The sequence below is a fragment of the Chelonoidis abingdonii genome, chromosome 23, assembly GCF_003597395.2.
Source record: "Chelonoidis abingdonii isolate Lonesome George chromosome 23, CheloAbing_2.0, whole genome shotgun sequence".
NCBI classification, from domain to species: domain Eukaryota; kingdom Metazoa; phylum Chordata; order Testudines; family Testudinidae; genus Chelonoidis; species Chelonoidis abingdonii.
Window position 1 is genome coordinate 1752118 of NC_133791.1, and position 20233 is coordinate 1772350.

Consider the following 20233-nt stretch of genomic DNA (forward strand, 5'->3'; position numbering starts at 1 on the left):
ATGGTGGGTCCTTATGATGCCTCCTTCTCATCCCTTCCCCTGGTGGTTAGGCTGTGTTTACATGTAAAACCCTACAATGGCATGGCTGCAGCTGCACTGCTGTAGCACTTCAGTATAGACACTTGCTCTAGTGACAGCAGGAGTTCTGCTCTGCCTGTAAGTTAATCTACTTCCTTTCTATCAACCTAATGCTGTCTACACCAGATGTTAGGTGGGCCTAACTATGTATGTTGAGGGGTGGGTTTTCCACACTCCTGAGAAATGAACTGCGCCAGTGTGAGGTTCCAGCGTAGACAGCCTTTACTCTCCCTCATCTCACCACTTCTATTGCTGGACTCTAAGCAAGTCAGAGCATGGCCCATCTTTTTGTACCTGTTCTGAAACCACCTGCCCCATGTTTGGGTGTTTGATATCTTGTTACTATGAAGGTATCAATCTTTCCACGATTCAGGTTGCATTCTAAAAGGAGCTAATCATGGATCCTAAATTGCTGACTTTCCTCTAAAGTTGCTGAGCAAAGGGTGCAGAATTTCACCCAGGGTTCATTTTTATGTTCTTTGACTGTGCTGTAGAGTTTTTCCTGTTTTTTTTTTTAAAGTGTAAATATTTAATAGGAAGCCAGTGAATTGGTGTCCCATAAAATCTCTCCTTGGCCATCCTCCTCTCAGGGTTGACTGACAGCGCTTAACAAACCAAACCAAACCAAACCCTTGTCTCTCCCTGCAAACCCTGGCAGCCCCGCCCCCCCATGCTGAGTGGTGTCACCGTTAGGGAAGGGCAGGGGCCGGGCGCACGGGCCTGACGGGGGGGACCAGGCACGTACAAAGCGACTGGGCGGGCACGGAGCACGGGGGCCACACGCCATGGGCTTGTGACGCCACAACGGGGAAGTGATGACGCAGCACCATGACCGCACGCTACGCGGGGCGGGGCAGCCGGGCGGGTCACTGGGCGCTACGAACCAACAGGGGCAGCTCAGGGGCGGGGCCAGCGCCGAGGGGGTGGAGCCCGATCAGGCCCCGCCCCAGTCCCCATTCATTGCCGCCGGCTGCAAGTCCGTCCGCGGCGCGCCCAGCTCCGGGCTCGATCTGCCGCCATGTCCGCGCGGGGGCCCGTGGGCGCCGGCCCGGCCGCCATCCAGCTCAGCAGGTAACGGGCGGGGAGCCGGGCCGGGGCCCGGGCGTCCTGTGCCGCCGGGGAGGGGCCCTGCCGGCTGAGCAATGGGGGGTCTGAGAGCCACTGAACCGAGCCGTGAGCCTGGCGTGTGATGGAACCGCCCGCAACCCCGCCCGTGTTCCGTCCGTGTCAGCGGGGGGCGACCCCCGTCCCCCCCTGTGTGTCCGTCCGTGTCCAGCGGGGGGGTGACCCCCCGTCCGCCCCTGTGTGTGTGTCCGTCCGTGTCCAGCGGGGGGGGCGCCCCGTCCGCCCCTGTGTGTCCGTCCGTGTCCAGCGGGGGGGCGACCCCCGTCCCGCCCCTGTTGTGGCTGTCCGTGTCCAGCGGGGGGCGACCCCCGTCCCGCCCTGTGTGTCCGTCCGTGTCCAGCGGGGGGGGCGACCCCCGTTCCGCCCCTGTGTGTCTGTCCGTGTCCAGCGGGGGGGTGACCCCCTCCCGCTCCTGTTGTGTGTGTCCGTCCGTGTCCACGCGGGGGGCGACCCCCCGTCCCGCCCCTGTTGTCTGTCCGTGTCCAGCGGGGGGCGACCCCCGTCCCCCCTGTGTGTGTGTGTCGTCCGTGTCCAGCGGGGGGCGACCCCCCGTCCCGCCCTGTGTGTCCGTCCGTGTCCAGCGGGGGTGGACCCCCCGTCCCGCCCTGTGTGTGTGTCCGGCCGTGTCCGCGGGGGGGCGACCCCCCGTCCCGCCCCTGTGTGTCGTCCGTGTCCAGCGGGGGGGCGACCCCCGTCCCGCCCCTGTGTGTCTGTCCGTGTCACGCGGGGGGGGTGACCCCCCCGTCCCGCTCCTGTGTGTGTGCGTCCGTGTCCAGCGGGGGGCGACCCCCCGTCTCCGCCCCTGTGTGGTGTGTCCGCGTCCGTGTCCGCGGGGGGGTGCCCCCCGTCCCGCCCCTGTGTGTGTGTCCGTCCGTGTCCAGCGGGGGGGGACCCCCGTCCCGCCCCTGTGTGTGTGTCCGTCCGTGTCCAGCGGGGGGGGCGAACCCCCGCCCCGCCCCTGGTGTGTGTACGTCCGTGTCCAGCGGGGGGGCGACCCCCGCCCCTGTTGTGTGTGTCCGTCCGTGTCCAGGGGGGGGTGACCCCCCCGCCCCTGTGTGTGTGTCTGTCCGTGTCCAGCGTGGGGGGCGACCCCCCCCGCCCCGCCCCTGTGTGTGTGTCCGTCCGTGTCCAGCGGGGGGGGGCGACTCACTCCCCCCCAAGCTGCAGCCCCTGTGGCAGTGCCTTGCTGCAGTTGTGGTCCCAGTGGCTCAGAGCCTGGCCCGAGGCACTCAATGTCGGGCTCTGGGCGGCTCAGGTTGGGCACGGGGCAGCCCTTAGCCCTGGTTCCTGGGATCAGCAGTGGGGTGAGCCCAGCCTGGGGGTGAAGCGCTGGGACCTGTGGGTGAGGCACCTCCTACAGCCCCAGAAACCCTGGGAACCACGCTAGTGCTTGTGGAGACCCTCTGCCGTGGCGGGCCTGTCTGCTGTGTCTGCGCCCGGCTGTGGTGGGCCAGAGGCCTGTGGCAGTGCCCCTCCTCTAGCGGAAGGGAGCTGAGTGTGGCGAAGGGGGGCCATGGCTGTGAAATCAGACTGTGGCTCCTGCCACACTGCAGGTGATGTGCTGTGTGAATGCAGAAAAGTCAGTTCACCTTTCTGCACCTCACTTGCACAGTCCGAGCTGCTGGGCATAGGCATGGGAAGTGCTGGTGAGTGCAGAATGCTAATGGTACAAGCAGATTCGGTTGTACTGGAGTGGTGCCGGGATCATGGGGTCGCTGCCTCTAATGCATGTGTAGAGAATGTTGTCAGTGAAAACCCGCCTGGTGGCCAGATCAATAGACCCAGTCTGCTAACTGGATCTGTCTGAATTGCTCTGGCTTCTGTCTCCTGGCATCTTTAGTAATATGCACATGGGAATAATTAGGCTTTAAAAACAGGCTGTGAGAGGTTTCAGCATCCTTTGGGGGTATAGTAATCCACCTGTTCCTCCGGGGCCTTTAGCTAAATGCACTTATGCTCAGGATTCAGTTGAGAAACTCCCTGGTACAGCTTGCTGTAATCCACTCTCTCCTAAATTATGCTGACTCATTGGATTTCATCTCCTTGTGCTGTTAAGAGGTCTAGCTAAATAAATCCATGTTTGTGGCCCTATTCTCAGTGTTTGTAAAGCACCTACAAGGTACTGAGTTTTAAATACCTGATCTTAGGAGAAATGTTATGGAGCTATGAGGTTCAGGGGCACAGAGTTCTCAGTAGGCCCTGTTCTCTCTAATGGATCAAGATAGACTGCAGGCTGAGACCATACCTTGTCTAGCTCACTGTCAAGGGTGGAGTAGTGTGGCAAAGGCATAGCTACTTCCTTTGCTGTTGTAAAGTCCGATGAAGTTGTGTGACTGTAGTACTTCAGGGAAATGCATTTTGTGTATGATGGTCTCACTTTATGTGTTTACAGTTGTATCCCATTTGGTACATGTTGATGTTGGCCCAGTTTGGAGCATGTTTTTTTTTTCTGTAGCTGTAACACTGCCATACTGTGGCCTATCCATAAGCATTGGTTTGCAGCTGTGTTCCTGAAGTGGTCTCTGCAGGTGTCTGAGGGTGACTAAGGTAAAAGCAAATAAACGTTCTTGATGAGCTTTGATTTAAATGCCTCTTGTCTTGGTATCTAAATGCCAGGCAACTAAATGGCATCAGTTTATAGCAAAAACAATGCTACCTCTCCCGGCTGCTCCTGTAGCTGATCTTGGTGTCCTAGACCTGGCTGCTTCTCTCCCTTCTCCTGTGAACAGGATTGTGTGGATCTGTTTTTGTGGCAGGGGTTATGGGTGCTCCTGCCAAGAGGCTTTCTTGAGTGCCCGTATGGTGAGGAGTGCTGGGGTAGGTTTAAAGCAAAAGACATGCCTGCCATGATCAATAGAACTTGCTTCTCACTAAATACTGACCCAGTTCAGCATGCTCCATTACGTTGCCCCCTTCTTGCTCTTGCAAGGTTTCTTCTTAGTGCAACAGTGGTGAAGGGAACTATTCAGGGATCTCTTGTTCCATGATCTGGAAGTGGAGCCATTTCACTGCCCTGATAGAATAATCAAGATAACTGTTAAACTGCAACATTTGCGTATTGTTCTTCTTGTTTTTAAAGGAAGATCTTTTAAAAATACCCCCCCCCCCAGACATTCTCCCTCTTACACGGAGCCCTATCTGGCATCCTTTCATTAATTCCTATTTACCCTTGGCCTATTGCACACCTGAAGCAAGATGGCAATGGTTAGGATTGGGATGGCTGTAATGTACTGAGAACCGCTCCCAGGAGCTGGGAAAATGACTGATGCTCCCTGCCCCAACTGCTGACAAAACCTAAGCAATATAGTGCTGATGCAGTTGAAGGAAGCCAGGGCATCTGATGGGCAAGTAGCTAGGAGAACAGTACTGGTTATAAATGAACTTTGCTATTAACTGGGTGGGCCAATAATTTGCTGATTAAAATGGACATGAATGACAGTGAGGGTTGTCATGCAAGTGAAAGAGAGCCCTGGGGGGTATACGTTAACTTAGGGGGTACAGGTTTGGCTGTTGATAGTGAAGTTGGCTGAGCTCTTTAGAATGGCACCTGCTGGTATAAAGAATCCCAGTATTTTCACAAGTTTGTTTTCAGATCAAACATAGCGGGGGAAGTGAGGGTGAAACTGATCAGGATGGGTGGAGTTCAGCATTGTCTCAGTGTGGCAGGTACATTGTCAATGCCACTTTCCCCTTCCTTGCAGGTATTGACAATGTGGCACTGGGAGCATTGGAGGTGAATAAACTTCTAGTGGAACTTTTGCAGCCACTAAGCTGCTGGCACATTCTCTGCATGTTGGACTCCATGCTTCAGCTGTGTGTGTTGAACTTTGTATCTAACCGCTGCTGGTAGCATGTCAATAGCTCTTGGAAGTAGGGAGGGTGGAGAAGGTTTTCTTGGATTAATGCCCTCTCATGCCAAACCATGCTAGTCTCTATTACAAATCTCAGTGGAATTGCTGCTTTACACACAGGTATTGTACTGTTAAAGGGTCAGGGTCCATTCTGAGTCACTGATGAGGTTTGAGTGTATAAAATAAATAAAAATAACTGTTAATATGGGAACGCCAGTACAATAAAACTGTTTGCTGATGTTTCCCTGCAATAAGAAAAGAAAATTAATGGAGATATCCTATCTCTTAGAACTGGAAGGGACCTTGAAAGGTCATTGTGTGCAGCCCCCTGCCTTCACTAGCAGGACCAAGTACTGATTTTGCCCAGATCCCTAAGTGGCCCCTTTCAAGGTTTGAACTCACAACCCTGGGTTAAGCAGGCCAGTGCTCAAACAACTGAGCTGTCCTCCACCTGCACCACCAACATTGATGACACTCTAAAAGTGAAACTAACTAATTAGCAATTATGGGTAAATCTGAGTGACGTGGAGAACATAAACCAGTGGTGGCATAAACAATGGAAAGGGACTGGTCCTGAAAACTTGATTTCAGTAGTCTAAGGTGAGCAGACTTGTTTTAAGAGATTTTTAACCTGGCAGTGCTCCATCTTAACACAAGTAATGACTCTGCTTGACATTACCTTAGTTAGCTTCTGGTAGGCTCTGGAATGAACTGTCCTGAGTCCCTTATGGCCCTTTGCTGAAGGTTTGTGGGCATCTTACATTGGAATAAGAGACATACTGGATGTGTATGTGCGATGGCAGTAGCTGATGGAGCCCAGGTGGAAATGAGGGTGGTGAAGTAGAGGGCCTGCTAGGAGTGCAGATGGGGTTTGTGAGGATTGATAGTAGGAGACTGACTTTCCATCTCTGCTTCAGGTGTCCTCCAGGTTCGTTTATGTGCATGGCCACACTATGAATAGCATTTATGTTAAAAGGCCAGGGCCAGACCTTCATCTCCTGTTGAAAAGGGTGGCGGTGCATTGAGCTGTAGTGGTTCAGAGTGTAGCCTGTCAGTTCCTCAGAAATGGTGTAGATGCTGCTAGGGCAGTTGGCTTAAATGTAGTCACCACAAATAAGATTCTGACTTTGCTCTGCATGTGGAGGGAGGTTGCTTCCTGGCAGGTATCACTGTTGAAACAGGTTGAGCTAATTCTTTAGCTGCAGTACTGAATACTAGTGTCCTATCTATCCAGGATGGTCCAGCAAGTGATCTTTGTGCCCTAGACCGGAACAAATCACATGCTGCTGCTGGTCTCACTTAGTAAGTAGTTTGATTCTAGGTTCTTTTATTTCAGCAAACTTCCCCCTATTTTTAATAAGGTGCCCCAAGGGTGAAAGCTACAGTGGTGTTGCTAAAAGTGGAAATTTGGGGGACCCTAACTGTTGGGTGGCTGGGCAATGACAAACTGTGCTAGCTCATCTTCTCCCCTGCTGCCACAACCTGTTGCCCCCAGACACAGGGCATCATCTGCTGAGCTGGGCGCATGCATGGGGTGGCTCAGAGAATGGCAAGGCAGAGTTGCTGAAGCGTAGCTTTCCGAAGGGCGGGCACAGAGCTCCGTCCTGCATCTCAGGTGCCTGAGGGATGCTCTGGGCCGCTGGAGCAGCACTGCACCCCTGCTCAGGTCTGGGTGGGCCTGGGTGGCTATGCCCCTGACAGACACTCCTAGCATTAATAGGCTGACTGATGCACTGCTCTTTTGAAAGATTGCTGATCCATCTCCACTGGAGGGAGATAAGCACGTGCCCTGCGCTGCATCCTGTGTGATGCTTTATACATGGCCACTCCCTTTTGTGACAGCAGGGGCCACTGGTGCGGTGGCACAAACGCTTCATTGCATTTGTCAATGTTTCCAGTGTCTCAGGACTCGCATATACAGCCCTCTCTAACGGGCTGTGCCATGTCCTGGACAGCAGAGGTGACTGTACAGAACAGATAAACGAGAAGGAAAGGAACCTGCACCTCTTGGCACTGGCTGCTTTGATGATAAACTGATAGTTATTTACAGAAGCACAAAATGTTTTCAGTCTTACTCAAGAGATCGGCCAGTATAAAGCAGAGTGGAAGTTAAAAGCAGTATCTTAAAGTCCAGTGACTAATGAAATCTGCGTTATTGGCTCATCGGTGTAAACGAGACTTTGGTTTAACTTGCATGTTTTATAAAACACTGCGTAATGATCCATCCTTTGTTCTGATATTTGTGAAAACTAGAGGTGTGTGGCTTACTGTGCTATAACTAAGAATTCTCATGCCAGTGTGTAAAACCATCTAAAACTACATTGGAGCGAAAATTTGCAAATAGCTTTTTCACAAAAAAAATACACACCAAAATGCCTGCAACTTACAGATCTACACATTGTTAAACTCTGGAAGGGTCTTCTGGCTCCAAAAGGATCTTTGCTCCCCTCTCCCCTGGAATATTGGACGCTTATCTCCCAGGTGCAGTGATATGGAGGGGGAGAATCTCTCTGTGTAGTCTAAGGAAAATTGTTACAAATAATTCTAAGTTAAAAGCATTTGTCTAAATACCCTCTCTGCTTCTCTCCCCCTCTCAAGGAAATAGATGATGAAAGCTACCCCCCCACTATAAATATGTAAAATATTTTTAGCTGCTGCTTTAAGTTCTGTTGTCTGGGAAGAGGGATTCCTCTGAAGCTAGAACATGTATTGTCAAGATCTGACTAGAGCAAAACATATTAATCTCTAAATACATAGTCTGCGTGGAGGACTTGGAATGTTCTATACACAATTTCATGTGATAACCCATAAACAGATAAGGGCTCTGCTCAACCACAGAATTCTCTAAGACTTCATTTGTGTGCATTTCCTGTGCTGAAATCGGTCATTGATCTAATGCAAGAATGCTGCAGGTACAGCTATCTATGCGTACCCTTCAGAAGGGAGTGAAACATTTGCATATTAACACGAAGCCCAAAAGGTGAGTGGGAGAAGTTACCCAGTTTTCATTGAGAGATCCAGGTACTGGAGGTCTTGTTTGAGATGCCTACAGCAGCTTCCTGTGGCTCCTGCTAGCTTTGCTGAGGTGGGGACTTCCTTTGGGGTTGCCTGGTAGAGCTGCAGAGAAAAGGTTACAAGTGGATTAAGTTTCTGACATGGCTATATTAAAGCAGTCTGTACAACGATACTCTAAAATATAGGTTGGTCTGGTCTTTTGCCTTGTAAAATGTGACACTGAATTTCTGTTTTTTGGTGGCTCTCAAATGGCAATTGTAGTCGGACTATGGCAGATTGTAACTGGTTAGTGTAGTTGTACAATTGTTTGTACAGCTTTATTCATGGGTATGAAATGGCTGAGGAGCAGGATTGGAACAACTGGGATGGAGAAAGTGAGCTGTCGGCAGCTGCCCTCAGACTTCCAGCTAGCTAATTCAATACACTGTCTGTCAGATCAGCAGGCCTCTCTCCAAGTGGGTGAGGGAGGTGAGATTGTGTGTGCTGCTTTGTTTTTCCATCACATTTAGCAGCAAGGGTCACTGTCTGTGACAAGGATGCTGTGCCAGGTAGGGATTCTAACTGAGATTAGGGGGTAATTTCCTGTGGTTTCATGCTAAACTTGCTAGAGCATGTCTGTGAAATGGAGACTCTTGAGGTATTTACAAGCAGTTCTACTGCTCTACTCCACCCTGCTGACGTCTGAACTCTGATACTGCAGGTGTCCAGCCAGTCTGCACAAGCATCAAAGAACTGAAATTGTTGGGTCACGCAAGAGGTACAGATTAACAAATGAGAAGTGCTGTGTAATCCAGTAACTTTCTCAGCATTGCTGCGTCCAGGCAGAATGACTTTAGTCTCATTTGCCGTCTTAGACATACCTCGGGCTCTCGCGGAGTCTAGAGTTCTTTAGCTTTTTGGTTAAACCCATGACACGGGCAAGAGCTGAGTAGACTCTGCAGACAGGACTCACTAAGGAGATTGAGCTGCACGTGATACTGTGTTCCACTGGAATCTAGCTCATTCCTTATGTAAGAGGACTTGAAGGCTGGTGCATGTCCACACTAGAAGTGGTCCAGTGGCGCAGTGATGGCTCTGGAGCTATGCTGCTGTCGTACTGTAATGTAGACCCTTGCTGCAGCGACGAAAGGGGTTTTTCCTGTCACTTTGGTAAATCCTCCCTTCATGTAGCTGGGATGATGGAGAATTCTTCCACTGTAGCACTTGTAGTGTAGACCTAGTCTCAGGGTGTGAATGTCTCACACCCATGAGCAAAGTAGCTAGGGTGACTGTCAAGGTTCTTTCCCCACTTTGAACTTTAGAGTACAAAAATGGGGACCTGCATGAACACTTCTAAGCTTAATTACTAGCTTAGATCTGGTAACACTGCCACCAGCCAGAATTTAGTGTCTGGCACATTTCCTGTTCCCCCAAAACCTTCCCTGGGGAACACAGATCCAAACCCCTTGGATCTTAAAACAAGGAGGAATTAACCATCCCTCCTCCTTTCCCCCTCCCCCCACCAATCCCTGGTGAGTTCAGACCCAATCCCCTTGGATCTTAAAACAAGGAGGGATTAACCATCCCTTTCCCCCTCCCCCCACCAATCCCTGGTGAGTTCAGACCCAATCCCCTTGGATCTTAAAACAAGGAAAATCAATCAGATTCTTAAAAAGAAAATTTTTACTTTTTTCTTTCTTTAATTAAAAGCTATCTCTGTAAAATCAGGATGGAAAATGCTTTACAGGGTACTTAGATTCATATAGACCAGAGGGACACCCCCCGCCCCCAGCCTTAGATTCAAAGTTACAGCAAACAGAGGTAAAAAAGCCCTTAAACCCGTCATCACTTTGCCTGCTCTAGCAGGACTGGCTTTTCTAGCTAGGCAGGACCTTTGCACGAACAAAATTTTTTTTTTTCTTTTGGTCAGTTAGTCTGATGCAGAGGGAAATTAATCATTTCATGTAGCCTTTGTGAAAAGCCTGTCTCTTACTTCCATGCCCATATAAACTTTGCTTCCAAACTTGTCACCTATTACTTGGAACTATTGGGTGAGTTTAAGGCAAGGATGGGGAACCTTTTTTTGTATTGGGCCACTGACCCACTGAAAAAATCAATGGCAAGCCACCCATGTTCAACTTACCTGCCCGGGCTCTGTGTGTGTGTGTGTGTGTGTGTGTGTGTGCGCTGAGACAGCAGGGCGAGCCAGCACTCCCCAGCAGGTGAGTCGAACGTGTGTGGCCGGGGGGCTGGATGAAAATGAGCTGTAGGTTCCCTGTTCCTGGTTTAAGGAAGCTCACTAGTGGCTGAACACAATAGATTGTTCCTCTTGCTGAGTGACTACAAGCTAGGAAAAGGAAACTGCTCTTTCCTCATTGTTCCTCCTCTGTCTCATGAGTCTGATCCTGTAGGGACTGAACATCGGCATCAGTGGGAGTGGCAGGAGCTTCACTCCGTGCAGGGTCAAGCCCAGTCTAAGAGGGGTAAATTCTTTTGTGGAGACTTGTCATTTAGTGCCTCACCACAAGGCCGGGGAGGAACTTGCAGAATAGTAAAACTGACGTGGTGCCTTGTGTGTGTCTGGTTCCTTGCCCCTGGCAGTGGCCAATACTAGACTAGTTGGGCTGATGGTCTTCTCTGACAGGGCAGTGCTTGGACTTCAAATCAAACGGAGGATGTGAGGAATCCAGGTCCCTTCTACGAGTCTCTGCTCTCTACGTAGCCTTTAAAGAACATTAACATTGTTGATCCAGTCCCTCGATCCTCTCCCTGCACCCCTTTAATGCTGAGAACTGGGATGGGTTGCTGTCTTGGGGCAGTATCCACTGCTGTAGCAGGAATAGCCTGGGCTGGGGGCATAACTCTTAGAATGGAGGAAGCCAGTGCTCTGTGCACATGGATGTGGGGAGCCTGTTCCACATGGATCTCTGGAGCTGAGGACCCAATGTGACCTGTGTAGTCCTGCAACCTCTCTCCCTGGATCTGCAGGCTGAGGACAGAGCTAGCTGACTGGACACAAACAGGCAATGATTTCTATTCGTCCATCAATGCAGTCCCAGAGGCATATGTAGCAGGGCTTTTGACTTAACTTCAGGTGCAAAGTGGAGGTGGCCCTGGGAAATGCGTAGGAGGACTCCTGTCAGGTCCTCGTTTGCATTTCCTGGGAAGGCAATGTGCTCAGCACTACAGCCAGCTGCTTGAAGTCCAGTAGGGACAGGAACTCCTATGGGAGGTATCAGCTTTGGGGAGTGACTCTCTTGTGTAATTATTTATAACATAAGGATTTCCATCATAGCTAGTTTTAAGCTAGTCATTCTGATTGGCTAAGGACCCATCTTCTTATTTTTGATTGAGCAACCTAGAAAGCCACTACGCTCTTAATTTGGTATTTGTGGCTGAGCTGGAGCAGCAGAAATGACATCACCAGCTGTGGTGTGTGATGCAAATAATGAGTGCAGCTCCAAGCCTGGAGGTTACACACAGACTCAAAGGCTCCATCTGTTCCACATGAGGATGTCCTGTCAGCTTATCCGGTATGGGACGTTTATGCTTCTCTTGTGTTCAGTGTGTGTTTGTCTGAATGCTGCCTAGTAACTGGGAGTGTGAGTGAAAACTACGATGCGCGAGTCTCCTAGGCAAGGATGACAGAAACAGTGAAAGCAGTCGGGACTAATCTAGCTATAGCTGATCTCTCAGGGAGGAAGTTGTCTGTAGCAGCCTTGTTTCGAGGCCATGTGACTGTAGCAGATTAGATTGTCAGGCTCCATGTAATCTACACCTGGTGGGATGGGGGGAGGGGGTTGTTCCATGTGCTCAGGAGAGCTGGGCAGGTTTTTTCAGACTAAGATTATTTGCCCCCCAGTTAACCAGTTTTGGTTGACCTGGAGGTATTTGTGAATTTGACACATTTCCCAAATAGCTGGGGAAGGAGGAACTAGATTCACAAGGGGACTTGGTTTCCATCCCCACACCTGCCAGAGGACAAGGTGGTGTTGGTGCCCTTTTGACAACCTTTAGCCCAGGGCATAGGGCACTCCCCCCGTTTGAATCCCCCCCTGCAACAGGGATTTGTTAAATCACCCGCCCCCCCATGAGCGCTCTGACCACCAAACTATTGGGCATTCTGGGTGGGGAGGGTGCATCATATAAAATACTTGAATAGTCATTGGGCTAGTGAGGGGCACGATAGCCTGGTGCTTTGGACCTGGCTCTTCCACACCCCAGGTGAGTGCCCTAACCACTGGACTAAAGGTTATATGCCAGGTACCACCACCTCCTGTCTTCTGAATCTAGTCCTTTAAAAGTACCTGGAAACAAAATGTTTTGGATCAGTCACTTGTTTCGTTCGACCCAGAATTGATTGTTTTTGATGTGCTGAAAATTCCCAAAAGATCTGAACTTGGTTTGACCTGAATTTTTTGGAACTGACAGTAAATTAAAAAAAAAAAAAATCAGTTATTCATCCTGCTCTCAGCCTCAAAGGGGACAGCTCTTTGTAAGAGACTGTCGGCACTGAAATCCAGCTGGAATTGTAGAATGCAGTTGCTGTGGGTTTGGAAGTCTTCTGCATTTTATTTCAATTCTTTATGACTTAGCAGTGCCCCACACCAGCTGCTGCTCTAGTAGCAAATATTGTGCTAGAGGGTTTGTTCCGTTATTGCGTTATGCTAATTCCTATGAATATAGGAAGTGTTGCAACAGATCGGATTGGTCCAGTGGTCCATCCCTCTAAGGTTCTGTCTTTCCAGTATATATGACCCAAATTGCAGAGAAGTAACTGCATCTTGAATTGACTCCTGCACCTGAGGCCTAACCCAGCCATGCCCTGGGATAGTCCCCTACCTCCTAAACCCATTAACCCAGTAATCCACAATTAGTCAGGTGGATTAGTTTTCTTTTAACAGAACTTTTTTTTGGAAATCATTTTGTATAATAATAAAGCTGCTGGCTAAGCAGCTCTTAAAGAGAAATAACTGTTCTGTTTTATATGGTATGTCCAGATAATGCTGTCTGGAACTGGCTATCGCAGCTTGCATCTACTTCATCATGCAGAGGTCTGATCATCGAATGAGATGCTAAAGTTGCTAGTGGTGCTTGGTACAGCTTTAGTTTTCCAGGGTCTTTAAAAGCTGATCTACTGTGCAGGTGATGGCCTGATGTAGTGCCTTAAAACACTATGGGAGAGGTTCCCTGCCCTGAAGAGCTTTCAAACAAACTGACAGGTGACAGGTCAGATGTGAGACAGTCCAGAGCAGTCAGGGAGGAGGCTCCCTGTGAATGGGGGCCAGAGGGATAGGAAAGGAGGTCAAGGGAGGTACTGAGACTTGGTGGGTGTATGTAGTTGATAGGCTGCTGGCTCCCAGTGCTGGAGTATCATCCCAGGGACTCTTACTTGCTCCCGGGCCCTCTCCGGGTCCTGCTCCCTGGCTCACTACTGAGTGCTGTGGCAGCTCCTCCAGCCCCTCTGGGTCCTGCTCTCACCTTTGCCCCTCTCCGGTATGCACAAGTTTATGCAGGAGCAGAGTCCCCACAGTATTTCCATAGTGCGGGGGCGGGGGGGGGGGGTCCTATTGTCCTCTACCCCTGGGTCTGCTTCCCCTGGTGCAGAGACAGCATTGGTGAGAGGATCAGTCTAAGACCTCACAAAGGTGAGCATTCAGCTGGGATTTGAAGAGTGATGGCACAGGAAGCTAGGGAGGCTGCTCCATTACCCATAACTCTGCAGAGGATGCCACGTTTGACTTCACTTATGGTGAGAGACTATCACACTCTTGCTGCCTGGAACCAGGTTGAATTGTTGATTGATCACATCTGCCGAGTGAGTGTGTGTGAAACTTCCTGACCATCACTGTGTTTGACACACTATCTCTAACATGGCTTTGTGGTTTGGTAACCATGGTAAGGGAGGGGAAAAGATATGGTTACCATGGATTTTACTTTGCAGTGTTTTAAATTTAGCAGGGATGGGTACAGCAGTTGTGATCCCTGGATTGCAGGAGTACAGGGGCAGTTCTGTTGACAGCTCTCTGGAATTCTCCCTGGGAGGATGTGGAGGAGTGGGGCTTTCTTGTTATGTAGTGGCATTCTGGGTGACTCTCATGAAATGAATAGTCCACCACCAGTATGGTCTGTCTCAAAGGTGTGATGGAAGAAGCACCTAGCTAAGTTTGTTGCTAAGTTGGGGTTGCTTGTGTGCTGCAAAGACTCTAAATGTCATTGTGAAACCTACAGGACGCACATTCTCAAATTCCCCACTGCTGCAGTGACCCCCTCAGCTTGTTGAGCTCTGTTGTTAGTGTGTCAAAACCCACTTGCCTTGTTATGGAGGGTGAGGCCAAGTCATGGAAGGACATGGTGCTGCTGATCCTTTTGGTCCCCTCTGCTCACAGTTAAGCCATTCTTGACACCACTTAGTGGGGGTGGCTGTTCCTGGTGACCATTGTTGTCTTTGGGCCATGCTCGTAGTGTGGACAGATGGTCTTTCAGGGAGGCCTGTTGAAGACTGTGTACCTGACCTGTCAGCTTTGACAGATGCTACTTGTCCTGTTAGCTATGCTATTTTTGAGGGATCTTGTTTTCTCTGAACAGTCTGTCGGGAATCATGTTGAAGCAGAAGCAAACTCCCCCCCGCTCTTGGGATGGGAGCATGGTCAGTTGGGGAATGGGAGTTAAGCCATCTGGGTGCTCTTACTTCTGTCACTAAGGGGTATGGGGCTAGGCCTCATTAACCTTGCTGTGAAATAGGGATTTTACAGAATGACCATGCCAGGTTACTTTGTAAAGCACTTCAAGATCCTCTGACAAATGGGGTTGGGGTGAGGAGGGCTGGGATGTTGTTTGGGACTCTGGCCTCTTTCACTAGCACTAAATTAGTTGTAAAAGAAGCAGGAAGTGAAATTCACAGGAAGCTGTGTTGGCCTGCCCCATCCACTGCATTCTGAATTGCCGCCTTCACGCCTATTGTCTCAGGTTAGATTGTGCTCACTTCAGGGGCTGGCTTGCTGCACTTTTCCTCTTGCTGCGGAAGGCACCGTGGCTGGAGTTGGACAGGAAGTGAAGGGATTAGCTGTACTGTGACATCCTTCTGGCTGGCTCTCCAGATATTACATCTTTCCTCATTCATTGCAGGATAATGCGTCCGGATGATGCAAACATCGCAGGCAACGTCCATGGGGGGACCATCCTGAAAATGATTGAAGAGGCAGGTGCCATCATCAGCACCCGGCACTGCAATTCCCAGTCCGGGGTATGTACTGTTGCGGCCAGAACATGTCCATTCCCGCTGCAACTGTTGACACAGGGTCAATGTAAAACTGCCCAGCCTCATGTTGTTTACTCATCTTTGAAGGGACCCAAGTAAGTCTGTCCATGTTTCACTGAAAATCACAAGAGAACTTCAAAGATGGGAGAAAATCATTGCAGCAACTGACATTAGTGTCCCACATCATGTAGTGTGTGCGCCTTTTCCACTCCCGTGGGTGTCTGGTGTTGTACAGGATGTTTACTGTGGCTGTGTTGCTCTTGGAATCTTCACCTCTGCATTTCCTGCTTCTCTTCACTTAGTCATGCAGCCTTAGCTCCTGTTTCTTGCATGATCAGTCCCAAGGCAGTAAATGAGTGAGGAACCCAGCCCTTAACTCTGTGTACATAGACAGCTGTCTGATCGGGCATCTGATTGGTGTCATTTTCTTTAGAAATGCCATCTAGTGAAAAATACTGGAAAGTTTCAGATGTCAGCAGCACTTTCTATTGGCATGCTAGGGGTGAAACTAGCTATTTCCTTCCTCTTTCCATTTCATTTAAAAATGAATGGCCCTGTGTTCCTTATAGTTCAGAAGACCTAAAACTTGCGAGTGGCTGGGAGCACACTCGGATAGTGAGTTACCTCCCAAGCTTTGAGATTTCTTGGAGAGAGAAGCACTGTACTTCTCTCACACTCAGCCTCTTCCCTTCCCACTTCAGAAACAGAAGTTCTGTGTCTATTTCACAGAGAACTGATATGCCCAAAGCCAGACTGGACTGATACCTTCCAAGACTTGCAGCTTATCTGTGATCTTTCTATTGATATTCCAGAAGGACCTGTCTTCTGAGGTCTTTAAAGGGTTGTCTTAGACTTCAAGGTACCTTTTGTCACCTTTCAAAGGTGGATGTTGGGGAAATAAGCCGTTGGTCACTGCCCTGGCCATTGGAATGTAGTATATCTTCACTCTTGGAGAAGTGTTGTCGGATTTAGAACATTCCTATTCTTTTAACTTGCTGTTAGCAGAGATGTTTCCATACCTTGTTACAGAGCGCACGTGGTCTGCTGTCCTCTGCATAATATCTGTCAGTGATGGGGAATCTGTCATGACCCCTTGGGAAATCGTTCCAGTGGTCAACCATTCATCATTAAAAATTTACAACTTATTTCTAGTCTGAATTTGTCTAGCTTCAACGTCCAACCAGTGGTTTGTTAGACTCTTCTCTGCTGGATTGAAGAGACCATCATTAAATATATTTGTTCCCTATGTAGGTACATCACGTTATCCCTTAACTGTCTCTGTTAAGTTAAATAGATTGAGCTCCATGAGTCTGTCAATAGAAGGGCAGGTTTTCTAATCCTTTAATCATTCTCGTGGCTTTTCTCTGAAACGGTCTCCAATTTATCAACATCCTTCCTGAACTGCAGGCACCAGAACTGGACAAGGATTCCAGCAGCGGTCAGACAAGTGTTGAATACAGGAGTAAAATAACCTCTATACTCCTACTTGAGATTCCTCTGTTTCTGCATCCCAGGATCACATTAGTTTTTAAGAGGCCTATCAGTGACTAAGGGAAACACTGTCTGGAACTGCTAGCTAGAGACTTCCTGTGGGTGTTGCTGATTATTTATCTCTGACTTTAAGTGGAGCAGTCTCATCTTAGCCAGCTAATGTAATTGAATGACTTCTTAATTACTCTGTTAGCCCTGCCCCTCTTCCCTCCTGTTTGCTCTAGGCTAAGAGGACCTATTTCATAGAACTGGAAAGGACCTTGAAAGGTCATTGAGTCCAGCCACCTGCCTCCACTAGCAGGACCAAGTACTGATTTTTGCCCCAGATTCCTAAGTGGCCCCCTCAAGGATCAGACTCATAACCCTGGGTTTAACAGACCAATGCTCAAACCACTGAGCTATCCCTCAGGCTAAGAGGAGGCAGATAGCTAGCTAGTTCAGGGCAGGCCCTGCTCTGCTGGTGAATGCAGTCCTTGCCGGAGGGGGCTCTGCTCCTGATTGTGGCCTATAGAGACTAATAAAGTGTAAACAAGTAAACCTAGAAATGATAGCAAAATACATTACTACAAACAAGCATCCAGAAACCCTTCTCAGCCCCAGCAAAGCCTCCTCTGGAAACATCTTCCTAGCGTCTTCCCAGCCTTCGCTTAGTGCACCGACCCAGAGCATGTTAGGTGGGGCAGAGGGAGAAGGTGCTCCTTGCAGCATGTCCTAGTCACCAAATCTTAGCTCTGGCGACTCCAAGCAGAAGGCAGGTTAGGAACTGCAGAGCTCTTAACCTGGAGCTGTTTGGCTAGATGCCAGTGGAGCAGCCTGCCCCATGGGGCTTGATCCTGCAATCTAATCCGTGGGTGTGGATCTTTGCACTGCTGTTGACTTCCTGGGGGCTCCAGGTGGTCATGAGTCTACCTGGATGACTCCAGTTATAGGCTCAGAGTCTGACTGCATGCCCCTCTTCTGTTTAAACATGGGAGCTACGCAGCTCCTATGCTGCATCTGAATGGGGCACCTTTTTCTGAAAGATGTACAGCAACTTGATCTGCCCCCCTGCACTTCCAAAATACCTCTCCTCTGGAGGCAACTAGCTTCTATAGGAATATATATCCTATATAGCACTTCAAAGTTTGTGTTTCATCTTGGTAGACTTCAAAGTAACTTTCCTCTGGTGAGATGAAGATTTCAGATAAGCTGTTTGACATACGGCCCAGTTCTACAATAGGAAGGTGGAAGAAGAAACTAGAGATGATTAAAATGACCAGTTTGAACTTTACTGATGAGGGAATGTTGAGTGACTGGGTTTGTTGCTAGCGTTTCTCCAATTAGCTATTGGTATATTGAATTTCCATAAACTGGTGACAGTGTCATTTTAAGACTCTGCCACTTTCCTCAAAAGTGGCCTCAAGTATTTGGATTTTTGTTTTTGCAGGGATGGGGTGTAGTCAAACATAGTGTGTCTGTGGTAAAATTCTGAATATTTGTTTAAGTTGCTGATTTAAGTGAGCCTTTTCCAAACTAGTGCTTTCTAGGATGGTCTGATTCAAACCTGATTGGACTAACTTGTTGGCCACGAGGTCTGCCTTGCACCTGATTTGTCTGAAGGCCTTGGAGGGAGGTGCTGCAAGGGAAGTTTGCGAACTGTAAGAATCAAGGGTAAGGCCAAGAAGCCTTTTTAGTCAACACCTGAGAGAGATTCTGGAATCTGTCTCCAAGACTGATCTCTTTGCAGAGAGGAAGTCACGACATGAACGAGCCATGCCAGCCTGTGACCCATCTCTCCCTGCACCGGAGGGACGCCCCCTAGCAAGAAACACTGTGCCAGCAGAACATCAGCATCTCACTCCTTGGCTGCAGTTCCATCTCCCACTCTGCATGTCCAGGAACCTGCGAGAGCTGAAGAGGCTGAATTCTGTTATCTTCTGTATCTTTTCCCCTTTGTTGTCACTTCCAGACCCTAGAATTAAAAGGTTTTGTGCATGCCTATGTGTGACACCATCCCTAAAATCCAGACCAGGCAAGCTGAAAGTGTGTCCAAGTTTTAAACAGCTCTAAATATTGTCTCCTAAGAGAACTTATTAACGTGTTCTGTGTCTAAATGTCCTGAAACATGAGGTTATCTATCTGCTAAATGAGTTGTCAAACTTCTCCTTATCAAACATGTTCTGTGGGTCTATATTGTTATATTGGGTGGCAGGGGTGATAGGAGGGCAATGTTAGCCGTCAATGCAAAATGAAGTCTAAGAAGAAAGCTTCATAATTCTTTGGTGTTGTGGGTCAGACATTAGAGGGTTTGGTTTCATTGTTAAGATTTTTTTAATCATTCATATTATATATTTGGTAACATTCTTTAGTTGGGGTCTATAACCAAATAGCAGCAACCACAGAAGACGCCTTCCTAGAATTTCTAGAAGGACTGACGACTTTTAGCATTAATTTGGCTTAGTTCTGATACTGGAGTGGAATTTAACGTAGTGATTTGATAGTTGTATTGCTTTATTCTTTGATGTTAGAGATGCTTTATTCATTTCATTAAGTGTTTTAATAAAAGTGACTGACTCATTTTTTTCTTTAAGCAACATTAGTCTGTCATCTTTGCTCTAAAAGCCTGACCAGCTCCCCCAACTGGTGTCTTGCTCCACAGACAGCTGGCCATGCATGCACAGAGCAGGCTGCCTTAGCAGTGGGCTTGGAGAATCTCAGAAATCAGAGAGGCACTGAATGAACGCTGGCTGAGATGGGTTAGACAGAGGCCTGGCAGGGTTTGATATAAACGTCAATTTCAGCTCCCACACTGAAATGGATGAAAAAATTCCTTGGTAACAGTCAGCATGAGTACAGCCTCTGTCACGGGGGAGCCCCCTTCAGCCCTGTTGTCAGTGCTGGGAACCCTCTGTAGCCCTGCTGTGAGCTCTGCCTAACCCCAGCTCTGACCCCACACCCTTCATTTTTTGCACTGTAAAAATTTTTATATTGGAAAAATTAAAATCATCAATTGTCCCCCCACCTCCAAAAAAAGGTGTTCTGCCGAACCTAGTTATACAGCACTAACAGGGTCCGCTTGGCCTGTAGCTGAACCTGTTTAATGCAGGTTCTGGTGGGATCTGGTGGAGCATGAGTCTTTCTCTCACAGGGGATGGAGGCCTGCATTTGGATCCAGGTTGCTGTATGCAAATGACACTGATAATTTAAGTGCAGACAAAACTGCTGTGTAGGAGTGAAGGTCTTGGATGATTTAGTTGGGGATTGGCTCTGAGCAGGGGTTCGAGTAGATGACCTCCTGAGGTCCCTTCCAACCCTGAGATTCTATGATTCTCTATCTCCTTACCGCAAGGCAGGACAGGCTCTGATGTTGGCAATAGAAATTAGCTAGTAACTCCTAGGTGAATGAGATTGCTCTTGGAGGTGAAGATAAAATTGTGAAACTGAACTAAGATCC

At 48.9% G+C, this 20233-nt stretch overlaps 1 protein-coding gene across 4 annotated transcripts in view; it reads left to right on the top strand.

The window, feature by feature from the left end:
• The first annotated feature begins 1074 nt into the window (after positions 1-1074).
• The window catches only part of ACOT7 (acyl-CoA thioesterase 7), a 104946-nt gene continuing 85787 nt past the window's right edge, over positions 1075-20233 (top strand). The window contains exons 1-2 of one of the 4 annotated variants that reach the window (XM_075060198.1): positions 1075-1149; positions 15177-15294. In XM_075060198.1, coding sequence (XP_074916299.1) covers positions 1097-1149; positions 15177-15294 — 171 coding nt within the window. In that variant the 5' untranslated portion in view covers positions 1075-1096. Of the gene's footprint in view, positions 1150-7963; positions 8035-11472; positions 11582-15176; positions 15295-20233 lie in introns of those variants that run through there. The other 3 variants (XM_075060197.1, XM_075060196.1, XM_075060199.1) reach the window with 3 other exon arrangements.